General features: G+C 37.6%; 1 protein-coding gene across 12 annotated transcripts in view; it reads right to left on the reverse strand.

Moving 5' to 3' along the window:
* LOC110451825 (thrombospondin type-1 domain-containing protein 7A-like) overlaps window positions 1-22203 on the reverse strand; it is a 328653-nt gene that overhangs the window by 70072 nt on the left and 236378 nt on the right. For all 12 annotated transcript variants that reach the window (XM_021500117.1, XM_021500108.1, XM_021500087.1 and 9 more), the window contains one exon: window positions 10843-11051. In XM_021500117.1, coding sequence (XP_021355792.1) covers window positions 10843-10981 — 139 coding nt within the window. In that variant the 5' untranslated portion in view covers window positions 10982-11051. The remainder of the gene's footprint in view (window positions 1-10842; window positions 11052-22203) is intronic.

The following is a 22203-nucleotide window of genomic DNA, read 5'->3' on the forward strand; positions in this document are numbered from 1 at the left end:
CTTTTAACATCTAAGGCAGAGGGTTGTACTGTTTTTAAATGTAATCTATCAATTCATTTCCCCACTTTTAAGTGTACAAACATTCCATTTACTGCCTTCATAATGATATGCTCATTTCACTTACTGCCCTCATAATGATATGCTCATTTCACTTACTGCCCTCACAATGGTATGCTCATTTCACTTACTGCCCTCACAGCGGTATGCTCATTTCACTTACTGCCCTCACAACGGTATGCTCATTTTACTTACTGCCCTCCCAATGGTATGCTCATTTCACTTACTGCCCTCACAATGGTATGCTCATTTCACTTACTGCCCTGTCAATGGTATGCTCATTTGGTATGCTCATTTCACCTACTGCCCTCACAGCGGTATGCTCATTTCACTTACTGCCTCACAATGGTCTGCTCATTTCACTTACTGCCCTCACAATGGTATGCTCATTTCACTTACTGCCCTCACAATGGTATGCTCATTTCACTTACTGCCATCACAATGGTATGCTCATTTCACTTACTGCCATCACAGTGGTATGCTCATTCCACTTACTGCCCTCACAACGGTATGCTCATTTCACTTACTGCCCTCACAATGGTATGCTCATTTCACTTACTGCCCTCACAATGGTATTCTCATTTCACTTACTGCCCTCACAATGGTAAGCTTATTTCACCTACTGCCCTCCCAATGGACTGCTCATTTCACTTACTGCCCTTACAGCGATATGCTTGTTTCACATACTGCCCTCACAGCGTTATGCTCATTTCACCTACTGCCCTCACAGTGGTATGCTTATTTCATCTACTGCCCTCACAGAGGTATGCTCATTTCACTTACTGCCCTCGCAATGGTATGCTTATTTCATTTACTGTCCTAACAATGGTATGCTTATTTCACTTACTGCCCTCACAATGGTAAGCTTATTTCACCTGCTGCCCTCACAATGGTCTGCTCATTTCACTTACTGTTCTCACAGTGGTATGCTTATTTCATCTACTGCCCTCACAGAGGTATGCTCATTTCACTTACTGCCTTAATAATGATATGCTTATTTCACCTACTGCCCTCACAATGGCCTGCTCATTTCACTTACTGCCCTCACACTGGGATGCTTATTTCATCTACTGCCCTCACAGAGGTATGCTCATTTCACTTATTGCCCTCACAATGGTAAGCTTATTTCACCTACTGCCCTCACAATGGCCTGCTCATTTCACTTACTGCCCTCACACTGGGATGCTTATTTCATCTACTGCCCTCACAGAGGTATGCTCATTTCACTTATTGCCCTCACAATGGTAAGCTTATTTCACCTACTGCCCTCACAATGGTCTGCTCATTTCACTTACTGCCCTTACAGCGATATGCTTATTTCACATACTGCCCTCACAGCGTTATGCTCATTTCACCTACTGCCCTCACAGTGGTATGCTTATTTCACATACTGCCCTCACAGCATTATGCTCATTTCACCTACTGCCCTCACAGTGGTATGCTCATTTCACCTACTGCCCTCACAGCGGTATGCTTATTTCACATACTGCCCTCACAGCGTTATGCTCATTTCACCTACTGCCTTATCAACGGTACACATACATTTCTATGACATTCTCCACAGTGTGGGGTGGTAGGAACACATTAGGTCCAATTAGAGGGTTTATGATTCAACAAAATTGTGTTTGGCACATTAGCTCTCTGCTGTAATATTTGAAGCTGTGCTACATAAATACACATTGGCCAGCATCAATGGCCAAGCTAAATAGGATAATTACAAAAGTGTTCTAACAAATAGGTCAAACAGGTTTATCTCATCTTATTGAGTAAAATAGGTGGCATAATTGTTCTAAAGACTCATTCAAGCATTATGATATCCAACAAATATGTGGGTAAAACAGGCTTTTATTTTATATTTATATCAAGAGTTTTGTTGAATCAATTATTGTGGGTTGTACATTCACATGACGTGAAACCATTGTAACATTACAAAGTAGCGTAGCAGTGTACAGCAAAAACATGGATAGTGGATTCATCCTGCAAAACACACCTACATATACATTTGTATTTATCAGCTACATCGTAAATACAATTTGTTTTAGGAATTACATTCGTCAAGAAGTGTTCACTTCACACAGATTTGTAAATGGCCAAAATTGTACTCTCAAACCAAATGTAACTTTTTTTCTTGAAAAATTATGAAGCCCACATAGTTAATTTCATCTTCTATATATGCCAAATTTAGTGTTGATAACTGTAATATTACAGGGGCTATTCTTATACTACAAACATACCACCCATGGCCCTCGGGAGAGGGAGAGATAGGTTCACAAGAACCCCTCACCCCTGCTTGACTGATGGAGGGATCACAAACTCGTTCCTGTAAAATTCAATTTTTGTTACAGTGACCCTTTGATTGATAATACTGATAATGAAAATTAAAAAAAAAAAATCTCAAAGGTATATAAGTGTGTGAAGAAATAGAACCATTGGAGTGATGACACTAAGGAGTGTAATGGTGTTGATTTTGAAATTCTATTTCAGTAACACTTTACCTTTAACTGATGATTTCTGAACTTGTCTCTAGGTTACACATACCTGCAAAGTTTCATAAAATCTGCCAGTATGCTTGACAGTGAAATTCTACTTTTAGTAACACTGACCTTGACCTTTGACTCTATTCAACATTATCCCAGGTGTGTGTTTGTTTAAGGTAAACATAACTGTGAAATTTTAAGAATATCTGTTCAAAAATACACTGATAAACTAATGGCATGGAGTGTGACAGTGAAATTCTGTTTTTAGTAATAGTAACCTTGACCTTTGACAGATCATACAATGTTATTAAAAGCAGACAATGTGTGCACGCAACATTAAAATTCTGTTTTATAGTACAGACAGGGCGTATCCATGTAATAACAACAGCTTCATACTTTTTCAGATTCACCTCATAGCTGTATTGTTTATTCAAGTCTGGAAACAATCAGAACTTCCTGTCCTTGCATGCCTCCACTTTTGAGAGAGATGCTTGGGTGACAGTCCCTGGCCTACATATACACATTCCAGGCCAACATGGAAGTTCTTAGAGACTGACAAACAGTACTCTGAAGAGGTCTGAGAGAGACTGTTAAACAGTACTCTGAAGAGGTCTGCGAAAGACTGTTATACAGTACACTGAAGAAGTCTGAGAGAGACTGTTATACAGTATTCTGAAGAGGTGTGAGAGAGACTCTATACAGTACTCTGAAGAGATCTGAGAGAGACTCGTATACAGTACTCTGAAGAGGTCTGAGAGAGACTGTTATACAGTACTCTGAAGAGGTCTGAGAGAGACTTGTATACAGTCCTCTGAAGAGGTCTGAGAGAGACTCGTATACAGTACTCTGAAGAGGTCTGAGAGAGACTGTTATACAGTACTCTGAAGAGGTCTGAGAGAGACTTGTATACAGTACTCTGAAGAGGTCTGAGAGAGACTCGTATACAGTACTCTGAAGAGGTCTGAGAGAGACTGTTATACAGTACTCTGAAGAGGTCTGAGAGAGACTCGTATACAGTACTCTGAAGTGGTCTGAGAGAGACTCGTATACAGTACTCTGATATGGTCTGAGAGAGACTCGTATACAGTACTTTGAAGAGGTCTGAGAGAGACTTGTATACAGTATACTCTAAAGAGGTCTGAGAGAGACTCGTATACAGTACTCTGAAGAGGTCTGAGAGAGACTGGTATGCAGTACTGGGGGGTCTGAGAGAGGCTGTTATACAGTACTCTGAAGAGGTCCGAGAGAGACTGTTATACAGTACTGTGAAGAGGTCTGAGAGAGACTCGTAGACAGTACTCTGAAGAGGTCTGAGAAAGACTCGTATACAGTACTCTGAAGAGGCCTGAGAGAGACTGTTATACAGTATTCTGAAGAGGTGTGAGAGAGACTCTATACAGTACTATGAAGAGATCTGAGAGAGACTCGGATACAGTACTGGGGGGTCTGAGATAGACTCGTATACAATACTCTGAAAGGTCTGAGAGAGACTGTTATACAATACTCTGAAGAGGTCTGAGAGAGGCTGTTATACAGTACTCTGAAGAGGTCTGAGAGAGCCTCGTATACAGTACTCTGGAGAGGTCTGAGAGAGACTGTTATGCAGTACTCTGAAGAGGTCTCAGAGAGACTGTTATACAGTACTCAGAAGAGGTCTGAGAGAGACTCGTAGACAGTACTCTGAAGAGGTCTGAGAAAGACTCGTATACAGTACTCTGAAGAGGCCTGAGAGAGACTGTTATACAGTATTCTGAAGAGGTGTGAGAGAGACTCGTATACAGTACTCTGAAGAGGTCCGAGAGAGACTGTTATACAGTACTGGGGCGTCTGAGAGAGACTGTTATACAGTTCTGGGGGGTCTGAGAGGGACTTGTATACAGTACTGGGGGGTCTGAGATAGACTCGTATACAATACTCTGAAAGGTCTGAGAGAGACTGTTATACAATACTCTGAAGAGGGCTGAGAGAGACTCGTATACAGTGCTCTGAAGAGGTCTGAGAGAGACTGTTACACAGTACTGGGGGGTCTGAGAGATACTCATATACAGTACTGGGGGGGCTGAGAGAGACTGTTATACAATACTCTGAAGAGGGCTGAGAGAGACTCGTATACAGTACTTTGAAGTGGTCTGAGAGAGACTTGTATACAGTATACTCTAAAGAGGTCTGAGTGAGACTCGTATACAGTACTCTGAAGAGGGCTGAGAGAGACTCGTATACAGTGCTCTGAAGAGGTCTGAGAGAGACTTGTATACAGTATACTCTAAAGAGGTCTGAGTGAGACTCGTATACAGTACTCGGAGGGCTGAGAGAGACTGTTATACAATACTCTGAAGAGGGCTGAGAGAGACTCGTATACAGTGCTCTGAAGAGGTCTGAGAGAGACTGTTATGCAGTACTGGGGGGTCTGAGAGAGACTTGTATACAGTACTCTGAAGAGGTCTCAGAGAGACTGTTATACAGTACTCTGAAGAGGTCTAAGAGAGACTCGTATACAGTACTGGGGGGGCTGAGAGAGACTGTTATACAGTATTCTGAAGAGGTGTGAGAGAGACTCGTATACAGTACTCTGAAGAGGGCTGAGAGAGACTCGTATACAGTACCCTGAAGAGGTCTGAGAGAGACTCGTCTACAGTACTCTGGAGAGGTCTGATAGAGACTGGTATACAGTACTCTGAAGAGGTCTGAGAGAGACTCGTATACAGTACTGGGGGGTCTGAGAGAGACTGTTATACAGTACTCGGAGGTCTGAGCGAGACTCGTATACAGTACTCGGAGGTCTGAGAGAGACTGTTATACAGTACTCTGAAGAGGTCTGAGAGAGACTTGTATACAGTACTCTGAAGAGGTCTGAGAGAGTCTCGTATACAGTACTCTGAAGAGGTCTGTTATATGGTTTGTAACAGAGAGTACTATGTTATTATGGCTACAAATGTTTCTCATTGACCAATGACATTCACTGTAACATCATAAATAAATTAGAATTCGATACATTTATCCACAGGAGGGCGAAGACAGCTAATGATGTAACAATCACCAGATTTGACAGAAGCCTTTTATATACAGCTGAAAACGTCTAAGTTGATTGGTTTTATAGATATAAATGCCCAGTGTAATGGCCCGAGATTACTACAGCCTAATCCTTATTACCAGGTGTCAAAGTGTCCACAGCCATAACCACGCGCTGTACTTGCGCTGTAACTACGTATATACGGGTCATTTGTTCCCAAGAGTGTCAGCTAATCAGACAGGCTGTAGGTGGACAGATGGTACTGTCTCCCCATCATCTTTCTTTTGTTTCTGTCAATGAAGCAGACACCAGGTCCCTAACTTACTGAAATGTTTTTACCATAATTCTTGGAAAAATCAATATTTTACAATATTTAGGGGGTGAAGCATGCTACTGAGATTTCCTCTGGTGGCTCTCTACATGAATTAAAACTTGCTGTGATTGTATAGGTTTGTCTTGACAAGTGTAAATGAATAAAGATAAACAGTGATTGTCCTTCATTCAATGGAATTTTCTAAAGCACACAGCAATCTCATGGAACATAAAGCGATCTCATCAAACATAGAGACATCTCACCAAACATGGCAATTTAACTGAACAGGAAGCAATCTCATCTGACATAGTCACATCTCACCAAACATGGCAATTAACTGAACAGGAAGCAATCTCATCTGACATAGTGACATCTCACCAAACATGGCAATTAACTGAACAGGAAGCAATCTCACCTGACATAGTGACATCTCACCAAACATGGCAATTTAACTGAACAGGAAGCAATCTCACCTGACATAGTGACATCTCACCAAACATGGCAATTAACTGAACAGGAAGCAATCTCATCTGACATAGTGACATCTCACCAAACATGGCAATTTAACTGAACAGGAAGCAATCTCATCTGACATAGTGACATCTCACCAAACATGGCAATTTAACTGAACAGGAAGCAATCTCATCTGACATAGTGACATCTCACCAAACATGGCAATTTAACTGAACAGGAAGCAATCTCATCTGACATAGTGACATCTCACCAAACATGGCAATTTAACTGAACAGGAAGCAATCTCATCTGACATAGTGACATCTCACCAAACATGGCAATTTAACTGAACAGGAAGCAATCTCATCTGACATAGTGACATCTCACCAAACATGGCAATTTAACTGAACAGGAAGCAATCCCACCTGACATAGTGACATCTCACCAAACATGGCAATTTAACTGAACAGGAAGCAATCTCATCTGACAAGGTGGTATGTAGATTATTGGAAGAAAGAAGATGTGTGTGTTGCAGATCTATAGGTGTCCTGCTTGTTATGGGTTTGAGTTTCTAATGACCCATTTACAGTAAGTGCTATATACTATTTGAATACCATAGCACACAACATAAACTGTATTGCCTAACCTCTACAATGTTATACTCCACTCTATACAGTTTTACATCAATAATAATGTTCTTTCTGAAGGACATTCATATCCATCTGTCTGTTTGATCCAAACCTTAAAGACTTGCAGTCCATATGCTCGAGCTCTACCAGCTGTACCATATGACCCCTGTTTATGAGAAACATCTTTTCATGGTTTTAAACTTATAATTTCATTGATACAATTTTTTCACTTAACAGGGCTGTAATGTGTGACATTGAGTCAGGTTGCTATGGTAATGTAACATGTTCTACTGTGACCCTGAAGACCAGGATACTATACACAGTGAAAGTTACAGGTCATACAGTACATGTGTCCTCAGTGTTGTGTTCTAAGTATGTCAGTATCAATTTTGTAAGCCTATCTGTAACACCTGGGTAACTAACCTCCGGAGCCTTGATGCCGAGCCAAACAATAAAGGGAGAGCACTCTGATTTGGTCTCCTGATGGAATGGTTTCTAGAGTATGTAACATATCTACCTGTATAACCTGCTGTGACATTAACTTGGAGGCAGTAAGAAAAGGACATTATTTAGGTCTGGGATTAATTATGTGAAGGAATTAACGACAAATTAAAACCACTAGAGATCTAACTTCTGTTTTGTTTTATATCTTCTATATGTGTTCTCCTACTTGATATCTGATATATGTGTACTCCGCCAAATTCCTACAGTTTTTACTGTAATGATGTTTACAATAAAACACAAGGCGAAGACATTGAATACATTAGTTATTATCCTGCCGATTTCTTAGCATATAGACATTTGTCGTAAAATGGTGGTACTAATAATAAACGCTGTAATGATTAACGAAGTCCCTGTATCTGAGTAGGTGTGTTCTCCTCAATCACAGTGTTTGCACCACCCAATCATAAACAATAATGTGTCAAGTATTAATCCTGTTACCATTACATTCAAATCTGTATTACGAGACCACCCAAGGGACGAAACACCCAAGGGAGGACACGAAAGTGGTCGCTTCCCAGAAATGGTCCCTTAGTAGAGTATTAATACAAAATAAACTATTTTGTTGGGATGAGAAAATCGTGGTCTGTTATTAGGTAGAATTGCTATACATGTATAGGGGTGGTCCAGCAGGTGTGACTATAATTAATCAGTAACACCACCAAACTTGTCTGAATTAAGAACATGTTATCATTCCGATTCCAGTGTTATATAAGTCTGATGGGAGGTGTTAGCTACAGACATAATGTTTTATATAAGTGCACATCGTGTCAAAGTTAATTACTATTACTTCAATGTCATGGTCTTAGTGTAAGGTCATATTTTACGATAATTTTCTTTTCTTTGCCTGAACAGCATCCAAAAATCACACACTGCTGTAAGTATATTTGTGAAATCAATAATACATTTTTGGTCATCTGTTACGTGACCAAGTTGTCAAACTTGAAACAGGATGTCATAAAGTTCTTTATTAGAGACTTGAATAGCTCTTACAATATGTCACATTGTTTTAAATCGTAAGTTTTCAAAAAACAAAATCAATCTGGTAATAACCCTTATAGCCTAAATATCAAGGATGAGGTTTCTGTCATTTTCTTTGGAAACAACTCTTAGCTGCATTACATTTTGTTTTATTTTAGATTAATACAAATCCTGAAAGAAATTAGTTATGAATAATCTTTTCCATACAATCCTTGTAAATTGGATGTAAAAATGCAATAAAGTTGACTAATCAGTATCTGCACCCCCACCCCTTGTTCTGTTTTAGTGGACAATCCTACAGTTATTTGTACAATTTTTCCAAAAGTGAAACAACTTATAGTAAAGAGATCAGACTTTAATCATAAAGATTACATGACAAAATGGTGTGTTAAGGGACAAAATGGTGTGTAGGGACAAAATATCAGCCCGCTGGTAGCTTATAATAGCGCACACTTGGGAACAGGCCTAGGTCTGTAGAGACAGTTTGAGTGATTTATTTAGATCTAATATCACAACTGTACCAGTTCTGTTGACATAATCACAGCTCCTAAAAGCACTTTTACCGGCCAGGAAACAATGGTGTCACTCTAGTGTGATGTTAATACTATACAGGGATCACCCAGTGGTGTCACATCAATTATTCATCAATGGACCCAACGATAACATTAAACAGAATCAAACGAAAACCATATGATATAACAGACACCTCCCTGAATGAAACCAAACAGAAACTTGATGGAATGAAACTTAACATACCAAGAAGGATTCTGTGATACGTTGACTTTGTGATTCTACAGTCGCAGGTTTTCTAGTTCTCTTTACCACAGCAATTTACTAATATCTGGCGAACAAGTCGTATGTAATACAAACGATGCATTTTAAACAAAATTACACAAAGCTAAACTTTAGATATGAAACTTCAGAGAATTATGTAACATGTCCGCTTTTCAGGGCATCTATAGGGCTAATTGGTATCTAAGCTAGCATTGGAACAAACATGAATTTCCCTTTTCCTACAAACAAAAAAACTGCATTTTTTTTTTTTTAAAGTTGATGGTATGATAAAATTGACAAAAGGCAGACAAGTTTGACAAACAGACACATCAGAGGCAGGATAGCCACATGAAGTTTAATATGATGTTCACACAGGGCAGACAATACCGTGTGTGCTTTGACAGTCCAAACCCAAAGAGACCACAACACAAATCAATCCAGTATAGTCAGTGGTAATGTGTTGAAACAATGTCACACTATACTACAGATAATGATATTTGGTAAATATTTCGTCTGACCTTGTGATCTCCATTTGTAAGCCAATGAGGTCCTTTAATTCAATTTCTCAAAGATTTCAGAAATTAGAAATTATCTTCCAAAAAGAATACACAGTTCATACAGAAATAAACAGCCTGTGATTTTCATACTATTTCATATAAGTCATCACAGATACCTCAAACCATCAGTGTGGATATTAGTTAATTACTGATTAATGATCATGTCCTAATAATTCATTTGACTAAATTAGACGATAGCAAACCACCAAAATCAAATTGTTCTAATGACTCACAAGGGCATTTACTATAATTTTGTCATGGTATATTATCAATATCATATCACTGTGACCTTGGGAAGCCATCATGTCACTGTGACCTTGGAAAGCCATCATGTCACTGTGATCTTGGAAAGCCTTCATGTCACTGTGACCTTGGGAAGCCATCATGTCACTGTGACCTTGGAAAACCATCATGTCACTGTGACCTTGGAAAGCCTTCATGTCACTGTGACCTTGGGAAGCCATCATGTCACTGTGACCTTGGGAAGCCATCATGACACTGTGACATTGGAAAACCATCATGTCACTGTGACCTTGGAAAGCCATCATGTCACTGTGACCTTGGAAAGTCATCATGTCACTGTGACCTTAGGAAGCCATGAGATCCCAAGACTGACTTTCTCTTTTAGAGCATTTCTATGAAGCCTAATAATTTTTTAACTTTACAGGTTAAATACTCGACTTCTGGATGACTCTTATCATAAGTGCTTTTGACATTGAATCATAAAACTTGTGTTCAGCAGTAAAGTTTTATTTTGTTTCAGCCTTATTTTCTAACTTAATTAGACCCTTTAGTACACCATACAAAAGTTATCATTTGAGATAGTGAACAAGACATATTTTCCTACACCCTTTCTGGGTCCATATCATTGATCGGTTATAACAAACAGTGATGATAGATCCATAGATAAAAAGATGTTGGTTAAATTTTGTGTATAATAATTCAAATTCCCCAACTTTCTTACTTTCCAGAGCATTTTTTCCTAACTGAAATATACTCTGGGCCCTGTTAAAAAGGAAAAGGAAAATTCCAGTGAAAGCAGGTGTAAGTTGTAACAAATGTATGTCACCAATTCTACAGTATGACTTACCTGTATACCACTCATAGTACTCAGCATTGGTTTCAACTGCGGCACACAGCAAACATAGTAAGGTGAGGTTGAGTACGCAGGGCAAACGCTTTGTCCACCCTGAGGTACCATAGCCCATACTCGGTCGCAGTGTCCGCATTCGGTAAGTCCACTAGCTCCTACATCTACGTGATTGGGTGTAGCTCTCTCACTCTTCACCATAGATAGGCCTGGCGGGACAGAGACAAACAATTAGTCACAGGATGTACACACAGGTTTTTTAGTGGGAGATAGAGACTGTAGAAAAAGATAAACATCTGCTGATCTGTTGTCAGCTGTTCTAGTGTCACAGCCTTATTCTCCTTACCATTCCTGACCCATTGTCAACTACTATTAGGTGTTACTATCCCTACTTATAGAAACATCCGTTTTACTGTCAATTGCTTATATGTGTTAGTAACATAATTATAATTCAAATGACTTCTCCTCTTTAATTACTTTGCAGGATGGTATACGAAGATCTACAAAATTACTCCCCAGATTTAAAACCATTAGCTACAGTCAAAGACTACGCCAATCGAAGCTTCCAACTCAAACATACAGGCACACGTGCAGAGATATCATCAACGTGTTCTAGTTTATGAAGGGGCTTTATTATCCGAATTTGGCAGAGGGGTTAGTCAATTTTGCTGCTCAAGGAAAAATTCATGGACACTGTAAAAAAAATACTCAAACAACATTGTCATTTAGAGATTAGAAACCATTACTTTACTCAGAGAATGATTGATATCTGGAATAGTATCCCACAAGATGTTATTTCATCTCGTGACATATTTGACTTTGAAGAAAAACTTGAGTTGAAGTACGATCATACAGCGCCTTGTATATAGGCTTATTTTATGTTCACCACAATGAATTTCAAACTTTATTGATATGGATATAGAGGCAGCAAGGCCTGGGTCCACTAATACCCTATTAAATCCTATTAAGTAAGTTTCATGAAGAGGGTAAGATAGATATTTGTCTACTGGTATTTCAAGCTCACAATTCCTACTTGATTAACTGTACTAGCTACCAGGAAAATGTGACGACGCCATTTGTAGCAAGCTTCCACTGTTTTATAGACAACGTTTGGGCCTGGTCTTTCAAACCTTTCTAGATCAATTATTCCACACTTAAAAGTTCTTTTTTTATTTTTTGGAGCAAATGTACAATTTCTAAACATTCCATTCTTAAATGAAAGCTATGCCATCCTTGTGTAGGTAACACAGAAGTTCTGTACTCTAACAAAACATACATCTGTACTTTAATATTTACTACCTCACATGTAACCATAAAACCCTATGGGTTCAATACAAACACAGTATTTATATAATTATCAAAGCAGGACTGCCCTAGAACCTGTAATATATAATTGGCTGGTGGGAGCGAGGCTATAAATTCAGGATTACAGATGTAGTATACAACAAGAAGTTATTTCCTCATAACCTACCTCAGTTGGAATACATTTACATACACAAATCCTGTTTTATGTATATATGTAGGGTCACACTCAATTTTTTTACAGTATCCTTAAATTTCAGATAAAGCCTATTTATGGTAACACGGATCTTCTGACCACTTTAAAAGTTTAAAATTCATACAACTATTCCTATACCATTCGATCTGCACTGAATTTATTTTTAGAACAGTTATGCTGTTTGTAAATGCCCATATAAAATCCCTGATTATATACCAATTAAGCAAGTTAATTCAAAATACTAGCTGTTAACATTATGAGCCATTATGTAATTTTACATTTGCTTTGACACAAAAACATTTCTCTTGATCCTGTATTCCTACCCGTAAAACATGATATAAAAGCCCATCCCAGCCATAAGATTTGACAATCCATTTCACCCCACCACAAAACATACTAACCCATCTGATTTCACCTGAGAAACTTAATAATATTAACATTGATAATATTCAGATGTAGAAATATTCCCAGGTAAACACTAGCACTTGTGTTCATCTTCATTTTGTTACACTTATTTGTAGTCAAATATAAATTGGAATTCCTGCCAACTATTGTACCTCAAACTTAATATGAAACTTTTTTCTTTCAAATCGGAAACAATTCCTAGATATTTGCAGGGTAAAAAGATATTTTAATGACTTATCAGAATCAGAAAAATGCAAAATGCTCAATGTCTATGAGTTGAGATTAACTTCTAATAATTTATTATCAAAACACACTGATACAGCAGATTGCTGTGATCAATCTCAATGCTTTGGCCCAGAATGTGTCAGTGGTGTATTCAATAGGTTTGATTAACGAGGCATGTATAGACAATGAGGAAGATTCATTACCTGCCTTTGAAGATTTGGTACCCCTGTCACATAAACATCTCTTTATAGGGTCACTCTAACACCATATCACAGAAAAGCGACACTGGAACTCTTTTATTAGGTGAGATTTACGAGGTTTACATGAGGAGCTTTGTACCTTAATAAACAATGTCCACAACATATTTCTGTCAATCATTGGCGAGAACTTATGGACGAATCAATTTTCTGTCAGATATTCTAACTATTTGTATTTGAACTAACACATAATTCATTTAAAATGGATTATGTTAATTTTGAAAAAGATTATGCTAATTTCATATGAATTACAACATGTTATGATTCGTGAAGCAATAGGGAATACCTTGTTTTGTTTCATACAGTATCGAGTATCCTGAAGATCAATAATGGGAAGAGACACAAAATAGTCTTCAAGCTGTATCACTTCTAAACTAATGGATTTTTTATTCCAACAGCAGCATATTTCAGGAGATTTGAATTAAAGGTCCTATAAAAACTAGCTGGTGTAATGATGGTAACTTGTCTTTATAAATGGTATATTCAAACAAAACAGCATATCATTTCAAACATAGCTTGATCCCGTTTCCAGACAATGCCATGTTTTACATGTATTTCATTCAGCTAGTTTAATCATCCAAAAACTCATTAAAATATATGTCCAAAGACACCGGTTTAAAAACAACATGTTATTTATGAAATATTAAAGGTCTGACCATTGAAATTTGCTGTGATAATACCAATTACTACTCAATGTAAAGCTGGAATCCTGAGGCAGGGGTCTTGTGTCGACACTGAGGCCTCCACTTATAGGTGATTGACATCCTACAATAACATGACTATATTTGAAATAAGAAAACATGGCTGTTAATATTTGTTTTTTAAAGATCACAGGTTCTTCTCGTTTGAATACAAAGCACTATTCAAGATGGATCCCTGGGTAATAGTCCTCTTAGTATTGTCTGCTTTTTGAGCAAATTGGAATACAATCAGCAAGTAAAAAGCGAGACATAGACATTGCAGGTTAACAGTGTAATACTGAAGTGAATATGGAAATAGACAAAACCTTTCAAACGTACACAAATCCCACCCAGACTTCCCACTCTGTCAGTCTACCAGTGTAACCTGCTGCTATTATACCTACCCAAAACTCCAACCAATGAAACAAAGAAATAACTGAGACATTTTTATACCTTCTTCCCCAACACCAAAGTTATTACTATGCTTTTATTCAAACATACAGACTGGCTAATCCATCATTGTGTAGACCCAGTTACATAAACACAGACAATTCATACCACTAGAACACCCTGCTACATGTGGTAAAGGACTGGGAAATCTGAAGGTACGTCATACACGTACAGCGAGTTTATACATTTTGTTCAAGGTAATTAATAAACACTGAAGCTGCAAACAGTAAATTTAAAGCAATGTAAGCATTATATATACTAAGACCTTACATCCATTTTGTTACATAAAAAACTGTATTATTTTACACCTATATAGCCATTTGTTTACTATAGTTTTAAATAGACATGTTAATTAAGATGATTTTTTTCTCATATATTTACAGAGGTTTTGCTAGAAAAATAAGCCTCAGTTCATGTTTGTGTATTTTGAGAATATTTTCACCTCAAAACTACTCTTTGAATCGATAATCCTTCTACCCTTGTCAATGATGGCAGGTAGTGCATGATGTGACATGATATTTAGGCATATCAAGTTTGAAAAATCGACAACTCCTGTAACTTGCAGCTGGCAAGAGAGTATTTTTCATTTACAATATGCATAGCTATCATCAGGGCTTTAAATTACTATCTATATATGAGTGATGTTGTGTAAAACACATAAATATTGCATATAGGTTTTCAATTTCAAGTACGTTTACCACAGTAGGAAACATTGGCATTATAAAGAGATGTATTATAAAACAGATGATAAGGCCGGAGCATCACTTGACGAGATTGAATGAGTTTATCACCCATTATCTTGTCACTAGGTGATAATCATACCAACTTTTACAGTCTAAAAACACCGAGACATACATCTTTAAAATTGAAGACAAATTTACCGTGTCTGGAACACGATTCTACCAGTATAAGTCAACCTGTAATACTGGAATGATAAATGATCGTATTTAAGGGAACATAACTCTTACATAATCACTCTTTTTCACACTCGGTTTTTTACATTTGATTTGAAAAACATTCTTGTCTTAAACTTCATTTATGCAGGCAATCTTCACAATTTCTTCTACGTTGAATTTTACCAATTGTAACGAATCTGAAACATAATATTATTATAATAAACTACATTAAAATATCCATTTGTACATTTGTTACCATGCCAACAAGAAAACATCATCACAAAAAAGCCATGAAGAACTTACTACATAGATACATTGAGATCTAGCTGTCAAGGATAGGTATCAAGAACAGATTTATCACTTCAATAATATGTGCAATTTGTAAAAAGTGAAATGGATATTCCTTTGGCCCCATACATCTAACAGGTATTGGTAAGGACACGATAGAAACCTGCAATGTGTCAACAGGTATTGGTAAGGACACGATAGAAACCTGCAATGTGTCAACAGGTATTGGTAAGGACACGATAGAAACCTGCAATGTGTCAACAGGTATTGGTAAGGACACGATAGAAACCTGCAATGTGTCAACAGGTATTGGTAAGGACACGATAGAAACCTGCAACCATGCATGCTTCCCACTTCTGAGATATGAGAACAATGGGGGTAAGACCATTCCACTACTCTATCCCCCAAACCCAACCCCCTGGCCAGAAATTAGGTGGATCTTCTACAAGAAGAAATCAACAAGATGGAAGTAAGTCTTCTACTAAAGACCACACTACACAGTATACTGAAATCAGCAAGTATCATGGCAGTATACCACGCTACAAACTATACTGTAAGCAGCAGTCATGGTGGTGCACCACGCTACAAACTATACTGAAATCAGCAGTCATTGTGGTGCACCACACTACAAACTATACTGAAATTAGCAGTCATGGTGGTGTGCCACACTACAAACTATACTGAAATCAGCAAGTATCATGGCGGTATACCACGCTACAAACTATACTGAAATCAGCAGTCATGGTGGTGCACCACACTACAAACTATACTGAAATCAGCAGTCATGGCAGTATACCACACTACAAACTATACTGAAATCAGCAGTCATGGTAGTGCACCACACTACAAACTATACTGAAATCAGCAGTCATGGCAGTATACCACAGTACAAAGTATACTGAAATCATCAGTCATGGCAGTATACCACAGTACAAACTATACTGAAATCAGCAGTCATGGTAGTGCACCACACTACAAACTATTCTGAAATCAGCAGTCATGGCAGTATACCACACTACAAACTATACTGAAATCAACAGTCATGGTGGTGCACCACACTACAAACTATACTGATCTCAGCAGTCATGGTGGTGCGCCACACTACAAACTAAACTGAAATCAGCAGTCATGGCAGTATACCACGGTACAAAGTATACTGAAATCAGCATTCATGGCAGTATACCACACTACAAAGTATACTGAAATCAGCATTCATGGCAGTATACCACGGTACAAAGTATACTGAAATCAGCAATCATGGCAATATACCACAGTACAAAGTATAGTGAAATCAGCAGTCATGGCAGTATTCCACAGTACAAAGTATAGTGAAATCAGCAGTCATGCCAGTATACCACAGTACAAAGTATAGTGAAATCAGCAGTCATGGCAGTATTCCACAGTACAAAGTATAGTGAAATCAGCAGTCATGGCAGTATTCCACAGTACAAAGTATAGTGAAATCAGCAGTCATGGCAGTATACCACAGAACAAAGTATACTGAAATCAGCAGTCATGGTAGTGCACCACACTACAAACTATTCTGAAATCAGCAGTCATGGCAGTATACCACAGTGCAAAGTATACTGAAATCAGCATTCATGGCAGTATACCACAGTACAAAGTATACTGAAATCAGCATTCATGGCAGTATACCACGGTACAAAGTATACTGAAATCAGCAATCATGGCAATATACCACAGTACAAAGTATACTGAAATCAGCATTCATGGCAGCTAGTATACCACAGAACAAAGTATACTGAAATCAGCAGTCATGGCAGTATACCACGGTACAAAGTATACTGAAATCAGCATTCATGGCAGCTAATATACCACAGAACAAAGTATATTGAAATCAGCAGTCATGGCAGTATACCACAGTACAAAGTATACTGATATCAGCATTCAAAGTGATGCACCACACTACAATGTACAGTCGAACCTCGTTATCTCGAACTCTTATAACTTGAAGACCCCGTTTATCTCGAAGTATCTCTCCGGTCCCGACCAAATCTCTTCTTTATCTTAGTAAATAAAACTCTGATAATTCGAACCCTGAAAACTCGAAAAACTTGGATACCTCGAAGTAAGATATTGGTTTCAATAGCGTAAATCCAACATCAAAACATCGTCTATTGAAATAGGGTTCAAATTTTATTTCGTCAATTATGTATTCTTTGATACAAATAGAACACAAAGCTACGGCATTTTGCCGTTCCGTGTTTATGAACATATTTCGTGAGTAGACTAGCATGAAATCGGTAAAAATAATTTACTATAAAGCTTCAGACTGTAAAGTGTGCGGACTGTCAAAACCACGTTCTTCATAAGAAAAAACAAACTTCGTCATTGATCAACGGTATTCTGTACTTACTGCAATTTCGTTTAATGATTTGTACACCCAAACTGACGACAGTCCAAACCGGAAAATTGGCCACAAAAAGTGTCATGCATAAAAGAGTTCCACAGTTAAAATCACAACCTAGGACAGCTTTACAGGTTAATGTTTTTACAGGAGCCAGTTTGGCTTTGAAAGTCAATCGAGAGATTTTAAGAACAATACGATAATTGCTGTTGATTACATCAAGTTGAGGAGGTGTCAGGTGTCACATTTGGCTTTTATGAATCAATGTGTTACATGCACGATATAATCTGTTTGTGTGTGTTTTCAGTTAAAGAATGAACTATGCGTACGTTCCATTACAGTGATTTGTTTCAGACTTGCGCACTTTCATTTCCGCATCGTAAAGTACGAGGTCAGAGACAGCGGAATTTTTCTATGTTAAATGTATCACTTCAGGGGTAAAAAATTATAAATTGCAAATATAAATTTAGACCTAGAAAGACTTTGCCAAAACTAGCCAAATACACATTTGATTACTAGGCCCGTCCATATTTCATAACGAATTTGCAATATGGTCCAACCGTTTTCATCCCATTAAACGAAAGTAACGGTACGTTTTTCGGAAAAAAAATTGCTCTCTTTTTGTAAGCGTGTTTATTATAAAATAACAAACATGTATGTGTCCTATTGATTACGTATATCATCCATCAATTGATCATAAACATTCGCTATTAGTACGCATCAACGACTGCTAGTGTCATGTCCAAACAGTACATTTCATACCAAATATATGAGCCCGCTTAACTCGAACACTCGGATAACTCGAAGTTTTCCTGGGATCCCGTTGACTTTGAGATAACAAGGTTCGGCTGTGTACTGAAATCAGCATTCATGGTGATGCACCACACTACAATGTATACTGGGTGCAACACACTACAAAGAATGTACAGCAACTTGTTACAGATCCAAAACATCTATTTTGCTATCGTCACATCATTGGACAATAACCATTGTCTGTACCATCAGAACATTGTTCTTCATTAATCTAAGTTAGGCTGTGGTGACGGTTGACTGATATACTGGCTAGTGTAAGACCAGCAGACACATTCTACCAGGCACTGTACAAATAGCTAGCATGCCTTACTCCCAACCGCAAAATGTTTGATGTTCCTTTGCTGCAAGTGTTGGTGCTTTTAGGAGTATTTCCACTGTACATCCTATGAAACCCATGCAATTTAAATTGAGAAAGATACACATGTCATTTTCCACAAAATGGTCCATGCCATATAACAAGGCCTTTAAGTCCACCATATTTTCCCCCTCTGGTTTTTCAAGGGTTTCTAATTTTTGTAATTTGGTCAGTTTATATTTCCACAAAAAGTACATCCCATAAAATTTGATATTATTTTAAAGCATCCTTACCTCAGTACTTGCAGCCACTAGACCTAATATCTGTGAATAACTGATCCATGAAATATTGTAACCATTTTATTAAATATGCAAAAATAAGGGACTTCCCTTAAAAGAACTTTTACAGCAATTTTTTCCTATTTTTAATTTTTTCTGCATATACTAACTAGTTCAGCTAACTGTATATATACAATATGTATTTGGGTTCTTTATTGCCCACTCCTTCACAGGAGAGCAACTCAATGAACAAGGGAGGGTAACAGTATAAGAGACTTAAGGGACTGAACTAAATTCTACCAAGATAGTTGGACAAACTTCAACAGTTATGTCATACTAAGACAGGCAGAGAGACTTAAATGAAATGTACTGTGACGGGCGGAGTGACTAAAACAGCTCAAACTTAGACAGTTGGAGAAATTTAAACAGCTCATAATTAGACAGTCGGAGATATTTAAACAGCTCGTACTTAGACAGTCAGAGATATTTAAACAGCTTGTTAGACAGTCTGAGAGATTTAAACAGCTCATAATTAGACAGTCGGAGATATTTAAACAGCTCTTACTTAGACAGTCAGAGAGATGTAAACAGCTCTTACTTAGACAGTCGGAGAAATTTAAACAGCTCGTACTTAGACAGTCAGTGAGATGTAAACAGCTCATACTTAGACAGTCAGTGAGATGTAAACAGCTCGTACTTAGACAGTCAGAGATATTTAAACAGCTTGTTAGACAGTCTGAGAGATTTAAACAGCTCATAATTAGACAGTCGGAGATATTTAAACAGCTCATACTTAGACAGTCGGAGATATTTAAACAGCTCATACTTAGACAGTCAAAGATATTAAAACAGCTCTTACTAAGACAGTCGGAGAAATTTAAACAGCTCGTACTTAGACAGTCAAAGAGATGTAAACAGCTCGTACTTAGACAGTCGAAGAAATTAAAACAGCTCGTACTTAGACAGTCGGAGGGGATTAAACAGCTCGTACTAAGACAGTCGGACAGACTTAAAACATTTCATACATAAACAGGTTAACATATAATGTAATGCTGTAATATGAAGATCATAAATACAAAAAACTATCAACATCTGCTGTTTGAGTTGTTAGAATATAACTTTAAAGAAAAGAAGAAATCTATCTATCATAACATGCATCATATACCAAATTCAACAAATAGTTGACCTACATTTCATCAGGGGTGAGTTAAGGTAAATCAATTTACTAATTAGTTCCTGACTTGCTTTACCTTAGAAGTGACTACGATGGGGCTGGTTTTACAAAGTATATAATTAGAACCAGAGAAATCAGGGCCGCAGATCACTTCAAAAAATCAAAATGGAATAAGAAAATGATTGCATCATAATAGGAATTAATTAAAACAAAGGCATTCACAGAATATTTGTAGAACCAATTATATTTGGTAATGTTGTATTATTTACCTGTAACGTGTTACTCCTCTGTAACCAGGTGTAACTGTGGGTACAGGCTATACCCGATAGCATCTCAGCCTCAGTACCACAATGCCAAGACATTTGGTAAACACCTGCATCAGTGTATATAATGCCAAAACATCAGTAGATTTATATACCGACCAGAGAGATATATACAGGTTTTTGTTTGAAGAATAACACTACAATGACACCCTGGGGGATGCGGCTAATTAGCCAATAGAAGTCTTAAGTTTTTACTGTGTTAATCTACTATAAGACAACGATTTTGTAGAGAAATTAGATGCCCACAGTATGTACCAAACCAGTAATTCTACAATGGCTAATTCAGCTTTTAACATTTTATTACCGCAAAATTGAAGTAAGAATCATTTGGAAATTATCAACTGACATAAGATTTGAAAAAGCAGGAGAGCAATTTATAAAACCTGGAAAAATAGCCTTATATTAATCAAGTGTCAACAAGTGATTAAACTAATAAAAAATAAATGAAAAACTATCGTTATCCAAGACATACAAACCTATACAATTAACTAAGGATTGGAAATTGAAAAACAAATGTTGGAACAACTGCAGCGCTGACTTTAAATTCTTTTGGTAAAATACGACTACATTGTCTAAGTCATAGCATAAACGTTAAACAGAAATTATAGCACTTTCTGCGATACATAAAAATTTACCACCCGTTTTTTTCACGTTTCCTTTATTTTTATTGATGGTCTACTAAGTCACGATAGACTAGACATTAATTTCAGTCTGTTTTCATGTTAATCAGCATTTTAGAATTGTTCAAAACTAAAGGTAAACTTTTAATACAATATATTTTATTGTAAACACTACAACCTATTGATGATTACAAAACATACACATTTACATAATGTCAAACCTGCTCATGATCATGTGACCACCTTCATTAAGAGACCACCTGTGTTAGGAGACCACTTTAAATGTTTCTCACTGTATAGTGTTATCATTGTGAAATGAACCTGTATTAAGAGACCACCTGTGTTAATTGATAGACCACCTTTCGGACTTCTACCACCAAGTCATTGCCTGTTGTAGAGTATTCAGCTCTAGGGGTATACTTTGACAGTTCTCTGAACATGGAGAAACAAGTGAATGGGATTGCCAAATCCTGTTACTACCAGATCAGGAACATCGGCTGTATTCGGCAGTTTCTAACTGCAGATGCATGCAAGATTTTGGTGCATTCACTTGTTACCTCTCGGTTGAATTATGGTAACGCCCTGCTCTGTGGTATATCTGACAAACTAACTAGTCGTCTGCAGAGGGTTCAGAACACTGCAGCACGGCTAGTTACTCGTACTCGAAAGAGAGAGCACATCACACCTGCGCTTTATTCGTTGCACTGGTTACCTGTACGATACAGGTCGCAGTACAAAATTCTGGTATACACATACAAGGCACTGAATGGAACAGCTCCTCAGTACCTACA

Source organism: Mizuhopecten yessoensis, unplaced genomic scaffold (assembly GCF_002113885.1).
Source record: "Mizuhopecten yessoensis strain PY_sf001 unplaced genomic scaffold, ASM211388v2 scaffold673, whole genome shotgun sequence".
In the NCBI taxonomy this organism is placed as follows: Eukaryota; Metazoa; Mollusca; class Bivalvia; order Pectinida; family Pectinidae; genus Mizuhopecten; species Mizuhopecten yessoensis.